Raw genomic sequence first — 16,861 nt, forward strand, 5'->3', positions numbered from 1 at the left:
AACCCTCAGAAAACCTGACAGCTCGGCTGAGTGTGCATGTTTATTTTAATGAGGAAACAGGAATATCCCAGGGAACGAACTACAGCTATATGCATTACATTTTGGGGTAATTCTTTCAAAGAGCGGAATAGGCTAAGACCACACATAGCGAGCCACAGCCAAAAAATGCTACGGAAAAGACAACAGCGGAAATGCATCTCATTTTTTCTGCAGTGTGCTCTTCACAGAACATCTACAGAGGTTTCCTCTGTGAACATTCTGCTTCTTTTATACCTATAGGGAAAATGCAAGTGTTTCCATAGCTATAATTGACATGATGTGATATGCAAAAACCCTTGCGTTTTTGAGTTTACAGAATTTCCACTGTAGATTTTTTCGGCCATGTGTGGATTAGTCAGAATCCCATCCACTTTTTAGGTAGTGTAACACACTGCGTTTTTGCAACACAAGGTGGGACCCCAGCCTTAGAATGACTGTGGCTGGTTATGTACATTAGACATCTGTGGGCCGAACAAGACACCATTTCTACCAAACCCCCAATACATGCACACTGAGCTTTGCAAAGTGTGTGTGTCATCAATGGTGAGAGACAGAGCACTGCTATTGTTTAGTCAGATTTTAATCTTATGTGCATACACAATTTAAAGGGATTATCCGATTTCTAACATTGATGGCCTATTCTTTGGATAGACATCAATATTAGAGCTGCTGAGATAGTGTCGCTGTCCCATTGAAAACTGCAGTCTCCTGCAGTTCTAATATTCATGGCCTATCCTAAGGATAGACCAACAATGTTAGAGACCATATAACCCCTTTTATTCTGTATATATGTACTAGCTGGTACCCGCGACTTCGTCTGCTGTGATTGTAGCAGTGGGTATATACAGGCGCGGGTAAGGTTTTCGTACTGTGTATAAGGTATGGGATATGAAATGTAACTTTGTATCTTGTTGTTGCTGTAATTCAGAGAATACGTGAGACTTTTGTGTTGAAGTGAATTTGTATTAGAGCTGCTATACGGTGTTGTGAGAAACTTGACATAGTGACTTTGGGACAGAGGTATTTGAATTTAACCCTTTCCCGCCGATGGCATTTTTTGATTTTCGTTTTTGACTCCCCTCCTTCTAAACCCCATAACTTTTTTATTTCTCCGCTCCCAGAGTCATATGAGGTCTTAATTTTTCTTGGGACAAATTTTTCTTCATGATGCCACCATTATTTATTCTATATAATGTACTGGGAAGCAGGGAACAAATTCTGAATGGGGTGGATTTGACAAAAAAATGCATTTCTGCGACTTTCTTAGGGGCTTTGGTTTTACGGCGTTCACTGTGCAACCAAAATGACATGTCCCCTGTATTCTGTGCTTCGTTACGATGCTGGGGATACCAAATTTATATGGTTTTATTTACATTTTGATCCCTTAAAAAAATCCAAAACTGTGTTAAAACATTTTTTTTTTTTTGAAAAGTCGTCATATTCCGACAGCCGTAACTTTTTTATACGTCCGTGTCCGGGGATGTATAGGGCGTCTTTTTTTGCGGGACCGGGTGTACTTTTTAGTTCTACCATTTTTGGGAAATGTTATTGCTTTGATCACTTTTTATTCAAATTTTTATCAGAATCAAAAGAGTGAAAAAACGGCGGTTTGGCACTTTTAACAATTTTGCCAGCTACGGCGTTTACCGAACAGGAAAAATATTTGTATAGCTTTGTAGAGCGGGCGATTTCGGACGCGGGGATACCTAACATGTATGTGTTTCACAGTTTTTAACTACTTTTATATGTGTTCTAGGGAAAGGGGGGTGATTTGAATTTTTAATCCTTTTTATTTGTTTTTATTTTTTTTACTTTTTTAAAACTTTTTTTTGCATTTATTAGACTTCATAGGGGTATTGACATGGGTGGGCGGTGTCGCGGATTGTCAGAGCGGTGGGGGTCGGCAAACATGGCTGCTCCGGAGCGTTAAAGAGAACCTCCTGGAGTATCGTTAAGGGGAGGGGCAAAGTGGTAAAGTATATGTATATGTGATTGTGTGGGGTTAGGGGCGAGGCTGTAGAGGGCAATATGAATTTTGTGGCTTGCTATGGTCCAAAGTGTGTGAGATTGCGGAGATGGTGGTGTGAGTTTGGGTTTTGTGGGGGTCCTGGCACAAACATATGTGCGCTATTGTGACGAAAAGTAGCCTATTGCGCAATCGGGTGTATTAACTATGTTTGTGGAAACTTTCAGCCAAATCGGTCAAGCGGGTTTTGTGTGATTGAGGAACAAACATCCAAACATCCAAACACACAAACCCACAAACATCCAAACTCACAAACTTTCACATTTATAATATTAATAGGATATATTGTATAGGTTATGCTGGCACTTACAGCTGCCAGGAAGAGGTAAAGCTTGCAGGCTTGTTCCAGATCTGTTCTTCTCTTCTCCACTTTGCATTTCATCAGCTCCCATTCCTCCACCACTTCCAGCTGCTTCTGCTGCAGCCGCAGATTCTGCTCCCCAGAGCACCTATGCAGAGTGTCATCTGCTGCATCAACAATTTCTTGGAGCTGTAAAAGTGAATTAAAAACCTCCATTACTAAGTTGCCAAATAACTACTACTAATATGGAAGGTGTAGTGTTGTAGTGAGGAAGGGATAACATGCTCCAAATAAAAGAACTTTAAAAGGAGTGTCTGGGACTATGATGATGATGTTGGCCTTTCACTAGGTCAGTCATCAATATTAGAGCTAAACAGGGGCAGAACATGAGAAGGCGCAGAACCTGAGTGCAATCACATTTAGGCCCATGGACCTTAGGAAGCCCATTAAGGTGTCTCTTCAATATGAGAAGACAAGTACTATAAATGATCCATTATAGTTTTAAGGCCTAGTACAGACTTTCTATCGGAGCCAGCTCTGTCCTGGGGAGCCCCTTGGACCCAGTACAGGTGGTGGGTGACAGAAGGATACTGTCTGTGGTGAACTCCATGCGGGAGAACAAATCCCACCCCATGTATGGGACCCTGATGGGACTTGGTAGCAGTGTAAGTGACCGTCTGCATCACCCCAAGTGTGAGAAGGAGCGCTATCGCAAGTCCTTCCTTCCAACCCCGACCAGGCTGTATAATCAACATCAGTCCAAGCGAAGATCACTCCGCACAGAAAACTAATGATTATGACGTCTTCCTTCTTTCTTTCTTCTGTTTCTTAGCTGCTATGGACTCCTAGTATATCTTCTCTTCTCAGCATATGTGTGTCTCCTTCTGTAATATATTACTGTGTATTATCCTGTATCTGTATTACTATGTTGCTGAAACATACTGAAATTTCCCCACTGTGGGACTATTAAAGGATTATCTTATATGTGCTGTCGTTATAGCAACATATCTCAGCTTGTAGTAGTTGTTGATACAAAACAGGTGTGATTGTGACCACAACTTTGCAACTATAAATTCTAAAATATTCAATACTTTTATGTTGAGAATTTTCTACTAAATATATCAAAGTAGATTAAGGGTCAGTTTTCTGCATAAACCTGTTCTCCACAGCCTATTTTTTTTTTTATCATAACCATGATTCTGTATGCTTAAATATCTTATTATACTAATATAATAGCACTAGATTAAACATAGATATAAATACATTTGTATAAAACATATCTCAAGTTTTTCGGACTTTAGCAGAGAATTTTAATGTTAATGCTGATACTGTATAGAAGCTTGCAGATAGATTATAATTAGAGATGAGCGAACAGTGTTCTATCGAACACATGTTCGATCGGATATCAGGGTGTTCGCCATGTTCGAATCGAATCGAACACCACGTGGTAAAGTGCGCCAAAATTCGATTCCCCTCCCACCTTCCCTGGCGCCTTTTTTGCACCAATAACAGCGCAGGGGAGGTGGGACAGGAACTACGACACCGGGGGGCATTGAAAAAAATTGGAAAAAGTCATTGGCTGCCGAAATCAGGTGACCTCCATTTTAGACGAATAGTGGATTTCAAATCCGGGTCATATGAGAATGTGAACTTTGTGACTATGAGACAGGGATAGCTGTACAGGCAGGGATAGCTAGGGATAACCTTTATTTAGGGGGGAATGTTATTAAAAATAACTTTTTGGGGCTCTATCGGGTGTGTAATTGTGATTTTTGTGAGATAAACTTTTTCCCATAGGGATGCATTGGCCAGCGCTGATTGGCCGAATTCCGTACTCTGGCCAATCAGTGCTGGCCAATGCATTCTATTAGCTTGATGAAGCAGAGTGTGCACAAGGGTTCAAGCGCACCCTCGGCTCTGATGTAGGAGAGCCGAGGGTGCACTTGAACCCTTGTGCACCCTCAGCTCTGCTACATCAGAGCCGAGGGTGCGCTTGAACCCTTGTGCACACTCTGCTTCATCAAGCTAATAGAATGCATTGGCCAGCGCTGATTGGCCAATGTATTCTATTAGCCTGATGAAGTAGAGCTGAATGTGTGTGCTAAGCACACACATTCAGCTCTACTTCATCGGGCTAATAGAATGCATTGGCCAGCGCTGATTGGCCAGAGTACGGAACTCGACCAATCAGCGCTGGCTCTGCTGGAGGAGGCGGAGTCTAAGATCGCTCCACACCAGTCTCCATTCAGGTCCGACCTTAGACTCCGCCTCCTCCGGCAGAGCCAGCGCTGATTGGCCGAAGGCTGGCCAATGCATTCCTATGCGAATGCAGAGACTTAGCAGTGCTGAGTCAGTTTTGCTCAACTACACATCTGATGCACACTCGGCACTGCTACATCAGATGTAGCAATCTGATGTAGCAGAGCCGAGGGTGCACTAGAACCCCTGTGCAAACTCAGTTCACGCTAATAGAATGCATTGGCCAGCGCTGATTGGCCAATGCATTCTATTAGCCCGATGAAGTAGAGCTGAATGTGTGTGCTAAGCACACACATTCAGCACTGCTTCATCACGCCAATACAATGCATTAGCCAGTGCTGATTGGCCAGAGTACGGAATTCGGCCAATCAGCGCTGGCTCTGCTGGAGGAGGCGGAGTCTAAGATCGCTCCACACCAGTCTCCATTCAGGTCCGACCTTAGACTCCGCCTCCTCCAGCAGAGCCAGCGCTGATTGGCCGAATTCCGTACTCTGGCCAATCAGCACTGGCTAATGCATTGTATTGGCGTGATGAAGCAGTGCTGAATGAGTGTGCTTAGCACACACATTCAGCTCTACTTCATCGGGCTAATAGAATGCATTGGCCAATCAGCGCTGGCCAATGCATTCTATTAGCGTGAACTGAGTTTGCACAGGGGTTCTAGTGCACCCTCGGCTCTGCTACATCAGATTGCTACATCTGATGTAGCAGTGCCGAGTGTGCATCAGATGTGTAGTTGAGCAAAACTGACTCAGCACTGCTAAGTCTGCATTCGCATAGGAATGCATTGGCCAGCCTTCGGCCAATCAGCGCTGGCTCTGCCGGAGGAGGCGGAGTCTAAGGTCGGACCTGAATGGAGACTGGTGTGGAGCGATCTTAGACTCCGCCTCCTCCAGCAGAGCCAGCGCTGATTGGCCGAATTCCGTACTCTGGCCAATCAGCACTGGCTAATGCATTGTATTGGCGTGATGAAGCAGTGCTGAATGTGTGTGCTTAGCACACACATTCAGCTCTACTTCATCGGGCTAATAGAATGCATTGGCCAGCGCTGATTGGCCAGAGTACGGAATTCGGCCAATCAGCGCTGGCTCTGCTGGAGGAGGCGGAGTCTAAGATCGCTCCACACCAGTCTCCATTCAGGTCCGACCTTAGACTCCGCCTCCTCCAGCAGAGCCAGCGCAGATTGGCCGAATTCCGTACTCTGGCCAATCAGCACTGGCTAATGCATTGTATTGGCTTGATGAAGCAGTGCTGAATGTGTGTGCTTAGCACACACATTCAGCTCTACTTCATCGGGCTAATAGAATGCATTGGCCAGCGCTGATTGGCCGAATTCCGTACTCTGGCCAATCAGCACTGGCTAATGCATTGTATTGGCGTGATGAAGCAGTGCTGAATGTGTGTGCTTAGCACACACATTCAGCTCTACTTCATCGGGCTAATAGAATGCATTGGCCAATCAGCGCTGGCCAATGCATTCTATTAGCGTGAACTGAGTTTGCACAGGGGTTCTAGTGCACCCTCGGCTCTGCTACATCAGATTGCTACATCTGATGTAGCAGTGCCGAGTGTGCATCAGATGTGTAGTTGAGCAAAACTGACTCAGCACTGCTAAGTCTGCATTCGCATAGGAATGCATTGGCCAGCCTTCGGCCAATCAGCGCTGGCTCTGCCGGAGGAGGCGGAGTCTAAGGTCGGACCTGAATGGAGACTGGTGTGGAGCGATCTTAGACTCCGCCTCCTCCAGCAGAGCCAGCGCTGATTGGTCGAGTTCCGTACTCTGGCCAATCAGCACTGGCCAATGCATTTCTATGGGGAAAAGTTAGCTTGCGAAAATCGCAAACTGACAGGGATTTCCATGAAATAAAGTGACTTTTATGCCCCCAGACATGCTTCCCCTGCTGTCCCAGTGTCATTCCAGGGTGTTGGTATCATTTCCTGGGGTGTCATAGTGGACTTGGTGACCCTCCAGACACGAATTTGGGTTTCCCCCTTAACGAGTTTATGTTCCCCATAGACTATAATGGGGTTCGAAACCCATTCGAACACTCGAACAGTGAGCGGCTGTTCGAATCGAATTTCGAACCTCGAACATTTTAGTGTTCGCTCATCTCTAATTATAATTATATTAAGGATGGTAAATATAATTTGATTCCAAGTTTCAGTTGCTTGTGACCTTCAGGCATTAAAATTAGACTGAAATGTTTATGGTCCATTTACAGCACTTGTTCTGCTCGTACTGCTCCTTAAAAATAGAGATTGCTTGTTCTGGACATGTACAGTAGTGAAGCGACCCTGAATGTTCCCTAAGTACATATAGTCTGCAATAGAGAATAACCACAAAGCAAAATGGTAGTATACAGGATCTGCAGGCTGCTACTTTATCCTATTTCACCCAGGAGAACTTGGTTGTCTAAACCCATAGAGTCTGCCAGGTGCAGCCTTATCTAAATAGACCTATTCCTTTCCATAATGTCATGTTTTTCTATATTAAAATCTGTTCTGCAAAATACACAACCCAAAATTCCAGTGAATGAGACTTTAAGATGACTATGTTCTCTCCTGTGGCAGCATTTGACATCTCTTTTATAGTAAATGCAATTATTGTTTGGAAAGCCTAAGTGTTCTGTAACTTTTATTGGGAACACCAGATTTACATACCATAAATCATGATGTACATCATTGCACATAAAACAACACCACAAGATTTCAACATTGGCTCTTTTGAAAACTGAGAAGGATTACAGTATGTCTGTCTTTGCAATGAAATGACCAACCTATCAAAATATATGTCAGAAACATAGAAAACTGATATAAGTATAACTGACTACAGAGTTTATAGTCTATGACCATGGAGACGCATAGTTCATCACAGCAACTATATACCCAGAACGGTAGGATAAATAAAAATGAAGACTACTTGTAAGGCTACTTTTTTTTATTGAGTTTGGAACAATATGAATGATTGCTAAGACACACATACCATGTACCGCTCCAAAGAAAGAAATGGTAATGTTTAAAATTGACCCCAGCAATAAAAAAAAAAAGTAAATGCATGGGTACCATAAATGTAGCAGATTTTTTGTGAGCAAATCTGTTCTTAAAATCTGGTATGTTACTGTACCAGCCATGTAAGTAAGATTTAAAGATAATCTTTCAGGGTGATTTGGGATGTTACACCACCCACAGACCGGGGGTTTATTGTCCCAAATCGCCCTGTTATAAAGCCATTTGTGTCCACAATAAAAATAAAAAAGCTCTATACTCAGCCTGCCTCTGTACTCCACGTGCTAGCCAGTTCTTCACTGAAGCCGTACCTTTGGCAGGCACTGGGAGCACCAGAGATGAGTCCGATGAGACTCATCGGACTTACCTCTAGGTAAGTATAAATGTTTTTTTTTTGTTTTTTTAAATTGTGGGCACAGATGGTTTTAAAACAAGGTGATTGGGAACACCAAATCCGAGGTCTATAAGGACCTTTGGGGTGATTTAGTGGCCCAAATCAACCTGACAGGTTCCCTTTAACCCCTTCCCACCGATGGCATTTTTTGATTTTCGTTTTTGACTCCCCTCCTTCTAAACCCCATAACTTTTTTATTTCTCCGCTCCCAGAGTCATATGAGGTCTTAATTTTTGCGGGACAATTTTTTCTTCATGATGCCACCATTAATTATTCTATATAATGTACTGGGAAGCAGGAAAAAAATTCAGAATGGGGTGGATTTGAAGAAAAAATGCATTTCTGCGACTTTCTTACGGGCTTTGGTTTTACGACCTTCACTGTGCAGCCAAAATGACATGTCCCCTATATTCTGTGTTTCGGTACGGTTCCAGGGATACCAAATTTATATGGTTTTATTTACATTTTGACCCCTAAAAAAAATTCCAAAACGGTGTTAAAAATATTTTTTTTTCTAAAAGTCGCCATATTTCGACGGCCGTAACTTTTTTATACATAGGTGTACGGGGATGCATAGGGCGTCTTTTTTTGCGGGGCCGGGTGTACTTTTTAGTTCTACAATGTTCGGGAAATGTTATTGCTTTGATCACTTTTTATTCAAATTTTTATCAGAATTAAAACAGTGAAAAAACGGCGGTTTGGCACTTTTGACTATTTTTCCTGCTACGGCGTTTACCGAACAGGAAAAATATTTTTATAGATTTGTAGAGCGGGCGATTTCAGATGCGGGGATACCTACATGTATGTGTTTCACAGTTTTTAACTACTTTTATATGTGTTCTAGGGAAAGGGGGGTGATTTGAACTTTTAATACTTTTTATATTTTTTTATATTTTTTTTTACTTTTTTTTTTTATATTTTATTTGCATTTATTAGACCCCCTAGGGGTGTTGAACCCCAGGGGGTCTGATCACTAATGCAATGCATTACAATGCTAATGCATTGCAATGCATTGCAAAAAATCATCATCTCTTTTGCAGGCTGTATACACCAGCCTGCAAAAGAGAGAATTTGCAGACCGGCTGGGAGCCTTTAACAAGGCTCCTGGCTGTCATGGCAACGGGGGGTCGGCCCTGGAGCATGCTCCAGGAGCCGGCGATCCCTGCCAAAATGGCGGCGCCCATGCGCCGCCGGGAAAATGGCGCCTCCGGCGCCTTTGACAGCAGCGCCGGAGGGGTTAATGCCTCCGATCGGTCCGGGGACCGATCGGAGGCATTAGAGCCGGTTGTCTACTGCTTAAAGCAGTAGACACCCGGCGGCTATGACGGCCGCCCGGCTGCCGGGCGGTCGCCATAGTTACAGACCCGACACGCGCCGTACTATTACGGCGCATGTCGGGAAGGGGTTAATCAAAATCTTTTAAATTCTGCAGAATATTTTCACAGCGGGTCTTTTAATTTAAATCTTCAGTGAAATCTGCATGTTATCTAATTGCAGTTTTTGCCCCAAATTCCACTGCCCGATGAGCAGCAGAAAAATATAACTAGTGTGCAGCCACTAAGGGCCCATTCACACAGAGGAAAATGGTAAGGAATTTGGTGTGGAATTTCAGCGCTGAAAAAAAGGCCTCCCATTGACGTAATTGAAGTCAATGGGTTCCTTTTTTGCTAACATTGAAGTGAATGGGAGGCTTTTTTATCAGCGCTGAAATTCCACACCAAATTCCTCACCATTTTGCTCCATGTGAATGGACCCTTACAGAAGCACAGCTTTTTTTTGTTGCAGATTTTGCTGGGGGAAGGGGGGGGTTTGAGCCAAAATGACCCAAATGAATGGGCCTAGTCCGGAGAGATTGTCTTGACGTGGATGCCGTGGCGGTTTCCAACATGGAATCCGCGTCAAGATAAGGCAGGTCGCTTCTTTTTACTGTGAGCGGTAAAATACCGCTCGCGGAAAAAGGAAATGCCCGTTTTTTGACCCAGATTTTGGCGCGGATTCTGCACAAAATCTGGAACAAAAAACTATGTGGGAACTTACCCTAACAGTTCAGATATTTTGCATGTAATGGTACAGATTAGCTGCCATCACTCTATTTTTCTATATTTCTGCAGTTGTAGTAGACCTGGGAGGTAGTTAAATGATTGCTGAGATTATAAATTGACCAAAAAAAAAAAAATGCTACTTGGAGTGTTGCATGCACAAAATATGACATTGAATAATACACTTAAGGGGTGTTTACATGTATGGATTTGATGCGGAATTTGTCAAGCTAAAATTTCTGCTTCTGGAATTTGAAGCAGAATTTTTCTGCTTGTCAAAAACTGACAAATATATTGATGCTAGACAGCACGGTGACTAAAGGACGTTTTCGAAACTCTTGAACCTGGAGATGGTAAATATCTTAGCGGTTATATGGAAGGTTTAGATTACTTCAGTTTTAGGGTAGACAGTGACTGTCAAAAGTCAGTTGGGGTTAGTAATTTATATTGGGCCTTGTATCTGAGTCTCAATCTAGATTCACAGTCACTCGGTCAGCACATTTACCCTGGAGACTGCCATCTCCCTTATTTTGCATGCTTAGTGCTATTAACACATGATCGAAGTCTGTACTGAAATGTCAGTGAGCTATGTGAATGCTGGAGACAGCTGTACCACATCAGCCATGTAAGAGTAGTGAAGGTTTTGAGTGGGGAGCACTGTAGCTATGATTCTTCAGACATGCATACTGTAGTAATGAATCGTTTACCTGCTGCTCATTCCCAGACAACTCATGTTCCAGGGCCTCATGTTTACGCAGCTGGGACTGGACTCCACTAAGGTCTTTGGCAATGTCATCTGGAATGCTTTTGGATTTTTCCTGCCAGGCAATTAAAGAAAAACAACACTTGTGCTGAGATAACTAATGATCAGTTCACAATATACTGTACTTGACTCATCTCCTTCCTTTTTATTTGGCACATTAGTATAATATCATGTATCTGGTGCCAATTATCACCAATGTTTATTACACAGTGGGAATGAGCCATTGACGTGGGGCAAAAATGGATCATGGAAAAAAAGAAGTGAACGGCTCCCAATGAAGTCAATGGGAGGCGTTTTTTTTGGACCAGATTCTGAGGCGGATTCTGCGTCAAAATCCGGTCCAAAAAACCCCATGTGAACTTACCGTAAAGGTATTCCCACACAATATATTTATATTTATGATACATGTACTATCAAACATCGACCTTATCAATACCAAGTGCTTATCAATCCTCCTCTCTCCAACATTATCCTACTCAGTGAACTTACTCACTACCTTGCACTGATGTTGGAAATCCAGCAGTTAATACTCTACTAACTATATACATTTAGAAAAAGAAAATAATTCATTAAATTATATTAACCTCTATTTGAGAGAGGGCTTCTTTTAGATCCCAAAAACACTTATGAGCTGCCTCAGCATCTTGCAGACATTTTCCTCGTTGCTTAGTTAATTGCTGAAGTTCTTCCCAAGAGGCTCTTAAAGAAATGAACAATAATATATCAGTTTACATCTTAACACTCATAACAAACAATATTTCATAGAGTAAAATGGTTTCCGACCTAATTATTGTATGCTATCTAAAGATCCATACAGCAGGACACAATGGCTGAAGTTTATTAATGTAAATATACCAGAACTAGTATTGAAAAATCACAAATTTTTGCACAAACTCCCTTTTATACAATACATACTAGTTTTAAGAGTAGTGGATGTGGGCTTCATGAACCAATAAATGTTACATTACTATTTGCATCAGAAATGACAACTAATACACATGCAATTTCCTAGCTTGAGTAGATTTCAGCTTCTGATGCATGTACAAACCAAGAAAATCTTAATTTTCTGAAATCTGGTAAGACTGAGAATCTTAATAAATTGACAGCAATGTGTGCAATATTTTGGTCCAATACAAAGCTTAGGACACGAATAAAGCCATATGCAGAGAGAATATGTAGCACATCTGACAGTTAAAGACTCTCCTTACGGTATGAGACCTTTTCCTTTCTGAGAGGTGCAGTATATCAGGTGCTTTAAAGAAATCTCCTAAACTCTTCTTAAAAAGGACCTTTCACTATTTGGGGCACATGCGATTTTATATACCGCTAGAGAGCCGACAGTGTGCTGACTTCAGCGCACTGTTGGCTGTCACGATCTGTGTCCCCGGTGAAGAGCTACCTGTTCCAGTGCCGTAGCTCTTTACAGTCAGAAGGGGGTTTCTGACAGTCAGTCAGGGACACCCTTCCTCACAGCAGCATCTATAGCGCTGTACTGTGAGAGCGGTGAGGAACTCCCCCTCCCTCCCCTCATGGTAGTACTCGTCCATAGACAAACACTGAGGGGGCGTTCTTCACCACTCTCACAGTACAGTGCTATAGGCGCTGCTGTGAGGAAGGACGTTCCTGACTGACTGTCAGAAACGCCCTTCTGATGGTGAAGAGCTACGGTACCGACACTGAAAGCTCTTCACCGGGGTACAGATTGTGAAAGCCGACAGTGCGCTGAAAGGTCCTCTTTAAATAAATTGGATTACCCATAAAATATCAATACTCGGGCATGTTTTCATGGAACTAAGCAGAGTTGTCTAAGGGGGAACATGATTAACTTATAGAAGTAAATGAATAGCCCATACAAAAAAAAAAATGTTGAAAAGATATTTAATGGAAAAACATCTTTAGAGATAAGCACGAAAAAGGTTCTATCTCCAGAGGCAACAAGGTGTCTTTGCAATATGCTCATTAAACCTGTGGCATAGCCTATGTCAAGCGGAAGCCCCGAATGGAAACCTAATTCACTTAAAAAAGCACTTACCCTCAGAAAGACTATAGACTATAGTAGGGTCCGCTGGGTTTCTGCTGAAAAGGGTGGAAAATGCAAAGAGAAAAGTCCTGCTTGCAGAACTTTTCTCTCTGCATTTTTAAAATCAGAATGTGAAATTTCCCCAACAGAGGCCCAGTGCAGGTGTGAACCTAGCCTTAGATACGTTCACACGTTAAAGAAAAAAACACATCAATACTTATGTAACTATAGAGAATTCTGGATCCCACATCTATTCTTTAAAGGAGTTGTGCCGTTATGGGCACTTCTCTTCTATACACAGTGCCCGTTCTTGAACCTAATCAACATATGTCTTCTTCAACTGCGCTATGTAACAATGATACTGCTGTTATGCCTGCTGTTCCCATGTGAAAGTCTTTTGTAATCAAGCTCCAAATAAAACAGTAAATATCTAAAAACAATTTTTTGTTGTATATATAAATGTCAAAACAATTCACAAAAAAAGAAAATATGTTGCAAGGATGTTGAAAGACGCTCCAAATGAGTCAGTCTTGTTAATGTGACATCTTGTAGCTGCAGGATCCTATCACGCCTTTCTGTACATCTGAGATAATGATCTAATTAAAGCTTCTAGTCCGGAAGAGTCTTCAATTGCCAATATTATTTTAAACTGTTAGGATGCAGCGCCCAGAGATATATCACTAATCCCTGCTTCCTTGGCACTCATTCTTTCCCTGTACACCTGAGATTTTAGAGATACGTGTGAAAATACAGGAGCGAGGCAGGAAGGATTAGTGAAAAATTTGGACTCACCTAGTATGTGACATGATAAACTATAGACAGCTGCTCTGCAGACACTGATCATGGCAAAACAACATATTTGTCTCCTGAATGTATAATCTTATTTTTTATGGAGAACAGATGGAAACAGAGCAGCAGTGCAGACCCTTCACAGGGTATTGTCCTGCACTGGCCACCTTGTTGTACCTCTTATAGTATATAAACAGGGTTTGTACTTACTGATCCTCATATTTATATCCTGCACAACCTACAAAAGGTTCCCTTTTCAGGGCGCACACAATGCAACTGTATCAGGTAAAAAGGAGTTGTAATTCGATGTGAGTCCCACAACACACCCGATATTGCAGTATCACCAGTCATCCCAAATATGCCTGTAAGTTGGTGAGAAGGTCTTCTAGATAAGTCATCCTCTGCTCTGTTACAACTACAGTATTGCATCTTTGTCTTGTCTTTCCATATAATACATGTATATTATAAATGTTGGAAGAAGAATGCTCACTATCATTATTGTGCTAACATAAATAGAATGGACATAATAGAGTAGCATCAACTGAACCTGACATGCTTTTACCTTATTCAACACTTTATAATGAAGAACAAATGGGCAATCTGCCCTCACAGCCCATAGCTACGGCACAACTGTGAGATGTTATGGTGCTCAGCTTGCATGCAAACTTTTATGAATGCATATAACACTAACGTGCACTTGCCAGAATATTTAGGAATAAAGCATTAGGTAATGGAGAGGAATGGAAAAGTACTGTCTTCTTCCAAGGAATGTATAGAACCATATTCATATTCATAAGTGACATTTTACTGCTCAGGTCAGACAGACAGCAGAGTCCCCTCCTCTACTGGTTACGTTGGACCATCTGCATCTGGAACTGCCTGTGATTGTCTTCACAGTCTTACAGATCTTGTCTTCTTAAATAAATTATTAGACTACTCTGCCAAAAAAGCACTTCAGAAGTCCATTTACCGTAGCTCCTTTTGCTTTTGAACAATTTGCATTGAGTCAGAATGTCCTCTGTCAAGAAGAGTATCTGCTAGTCGCTGGCACCCAGCCATCCTTTGTCCAGCTGTTTCCATCTGGTGTTGGAAGGTGTCAAACTTAGCCTGGAGTTGCTGAGAAAAAATAAATGATTTACCAAATTCAGAAAGTATTTCTTTCATGGCTGTGTCACAAATACTGATAAAAGGCTTCAGACAAATGGGAGTAGTTTACCCTAGAAAATGGTGGAAAAGTTACAGTTAATGTGACCGAATACAGATATTGGTATACCGGTTTTAGAGCCCTGATGTCGATTGTCCTCTATTGACCTGACAAATACTTTATTAAACATGTATTAAAATATTTTATTGCAGAAATTCCTGAGACATTAAATCAGTTCCTTGCTTCTGAAATGGGTTGTTTCATTGGCAAGCACATTACGATTGAAGCCCCACGTGGCGTAAAAGCGGACCGCTAATGATATGGACATCTTTTAAAAAGCTGAAGCCGAAAATACAGCAATATTTAAAGAGTTCAGTGGGGACCAAAGCTGGGCTAGACAGTGTATTACCCCGGATATGGGAGCCTTAGATGTTGGATGTGATTATGGGCCAGAAACAGTGGTTGCCCTAAGTCTGGTCTAGTGTGAGTTTGGTCAAGAGATCAATTATCTTGATCGATCTCAATTATTTTAAACATTTTTTGTGCTTATTTTGAGCACTACTCTATTAGTATTAGTGTATCTTATTAAAAGTTATATTTTAGGTCGGTGGCATAACTAAAGTCTTTTGTCCAGGGCCCCCTACCTCATCCCTATAGTGAATTCATGATAGTGATGGTTACAGGTGCTAAGGAGTTGAATCCAATTCTGTATGGTTCGGGTAATCTGTGGGTCTCCTTGGTTTATGGGCCTGGTGGAAACTGCAATCTCAATACTTATGCCAGTCATTATGGGCCCCTAAGGCTCCTGGGTCCTGGTGCCACTGCACCCTCTGCACCCCCTCAAGTTACGTCCCTGTTTTAGGTCTATTTTTCATTCATTCAGTGAAGTCTACAGAGTCTATCAGGCCTTGTTATTCTCATGCAGTGAAGTTTTTATACAATTCACTCTACACATTTCCATTGCAATATATTATGCTTGTGATGTCTTCCTATTAAGCTCCGGAGGCAGGGTATAATATGAACAACTAAAATGGCAGATGTAGGAGTCTTCACAAGGCCTCAGGCTGCTGTAACAACTAATCAGCATCCCAGCAATATGATTACTGGAAGTTCAAAGGAAACTCATTTCCTTTCAACTTACCTCCAAGATGCCTCAGTTGCTATTGACTGCAGCATCCGATCAGAGGTATCTCTGAACGTGGACACTACAGGAGGGTGTCAGCAGTAAAACACAGTTGGCAATCACTGCATATGGAGCACTACATACGACAGTGGTTGACAGATGTTAGGCTGCAGTATCACACTCAACCCAAGGAAAGAAATGGTGCCATTTTTGAAAAAGAGCACCATGTTTTTCTAATCATGTATAACCCCATATAACATATTTATTTCTAGGTCACCTTCTACCCTTTGATCCTTTTTCGTTAAATAGTGTTAGCAGTTATGTGTGTTATTAGAGAAAGCACACAACCAAAAACCTATGTACAAAGTGGGGCATGCTTATTGATATTGTCTAAAATAAAGATAGCATAAACCTAGAGAAGACAAGATGTACCAAACTTATCACAATAGCACACTTAGACACTTTTCTTTTACTTATGCCACCTCTTTATGCCAAATTGATGGCAGATGTCATTAATAAATCGGTTGCATTTTAGGATTCCACAGAGACCTTTTCTAAAGATTTTTGGTGTCTGGTAAGAACTCAATAGTGTTAGCATGTATCATATATGCCACTTTGGTTCAGTGAATTGTGTTGCATTTTCCATTGTATATCTTTCCCAGTGTTTTCTAGTGATCATTGTTATTAAAGTGAGAAAAAAAAATATCTATATATTAGAGTCATGAGATGTAGGAAGAAAATGAATGATGGTCTTCTAACCAGAACATGCTTGTAGTCGTTGCCATAGTCCTCAGAACTTGCCACTTGTATTTGCTGATTTATCCATTCCTGAAGGTCTCTAGATTCTCGGATGTATTCATGCAAGGCCAAAGCTTCTTCAAGTTTTCCCCATCTATGCAAAGCAATAATAGTAAATTATGTCATAACCATACTTTTTTTTTTTTTTTTTTTTTTTTTT

At 41.7% G+C, this 16,861-nt stretch overlaps 1 protein-coding gene across 1 annotated transcript in view; it reads right to left on the reverse strand.

Moving 5' to 3' along the window:
- SPTBN5 (spectrin beta, non-erythrocytic 5) overlaps nt 1-16,861 on the reverse strand; it is a 201,019-nt gene that overhangs the window by 107,703 nt on the left and 76,455 nt on the right. Inside the window, exons 23-27 of the mRNA XM_075282805.1 lie at nt 16,663-16,795; nt 14,607-14,752; nt 11,412-11,526; nt 10,772-10,882; nt 2,376-2,555 (exon numbers count right to left, since the gene is read on the reverse strand). Coding sequence (XP_075138906.1) covers nt 2,376-2,555; nt 10,772-10,882; nt 11,412-11,526; nt 14,607-14,752; nt 16,663-16,795 — 685 coding nt within the window. The remainder of the gene's footprint in view (nt 1-2,375; nt 2,556-10,771; nt 10,883-11,411; nt 11,527-14,606; nt 14,753-16,662; nt 16,796-16,861) is intronic.

The sequence above is a fragment of the Leptodactylus fuscus genome, chromosome 7, assembly GCF_031893055.1.
Source record: "Leptodactylus fuscus isolate aLepFus1 chromosome 7, aLepFus1.hap2, whole genome shotgun sequence".
Lineage (NCBI taxonomy): Eukaryota > Metazoa > Chordata > Amphibia > Anura > Leptodactylidae > Leptodactylus > Leptodactylus fuscus.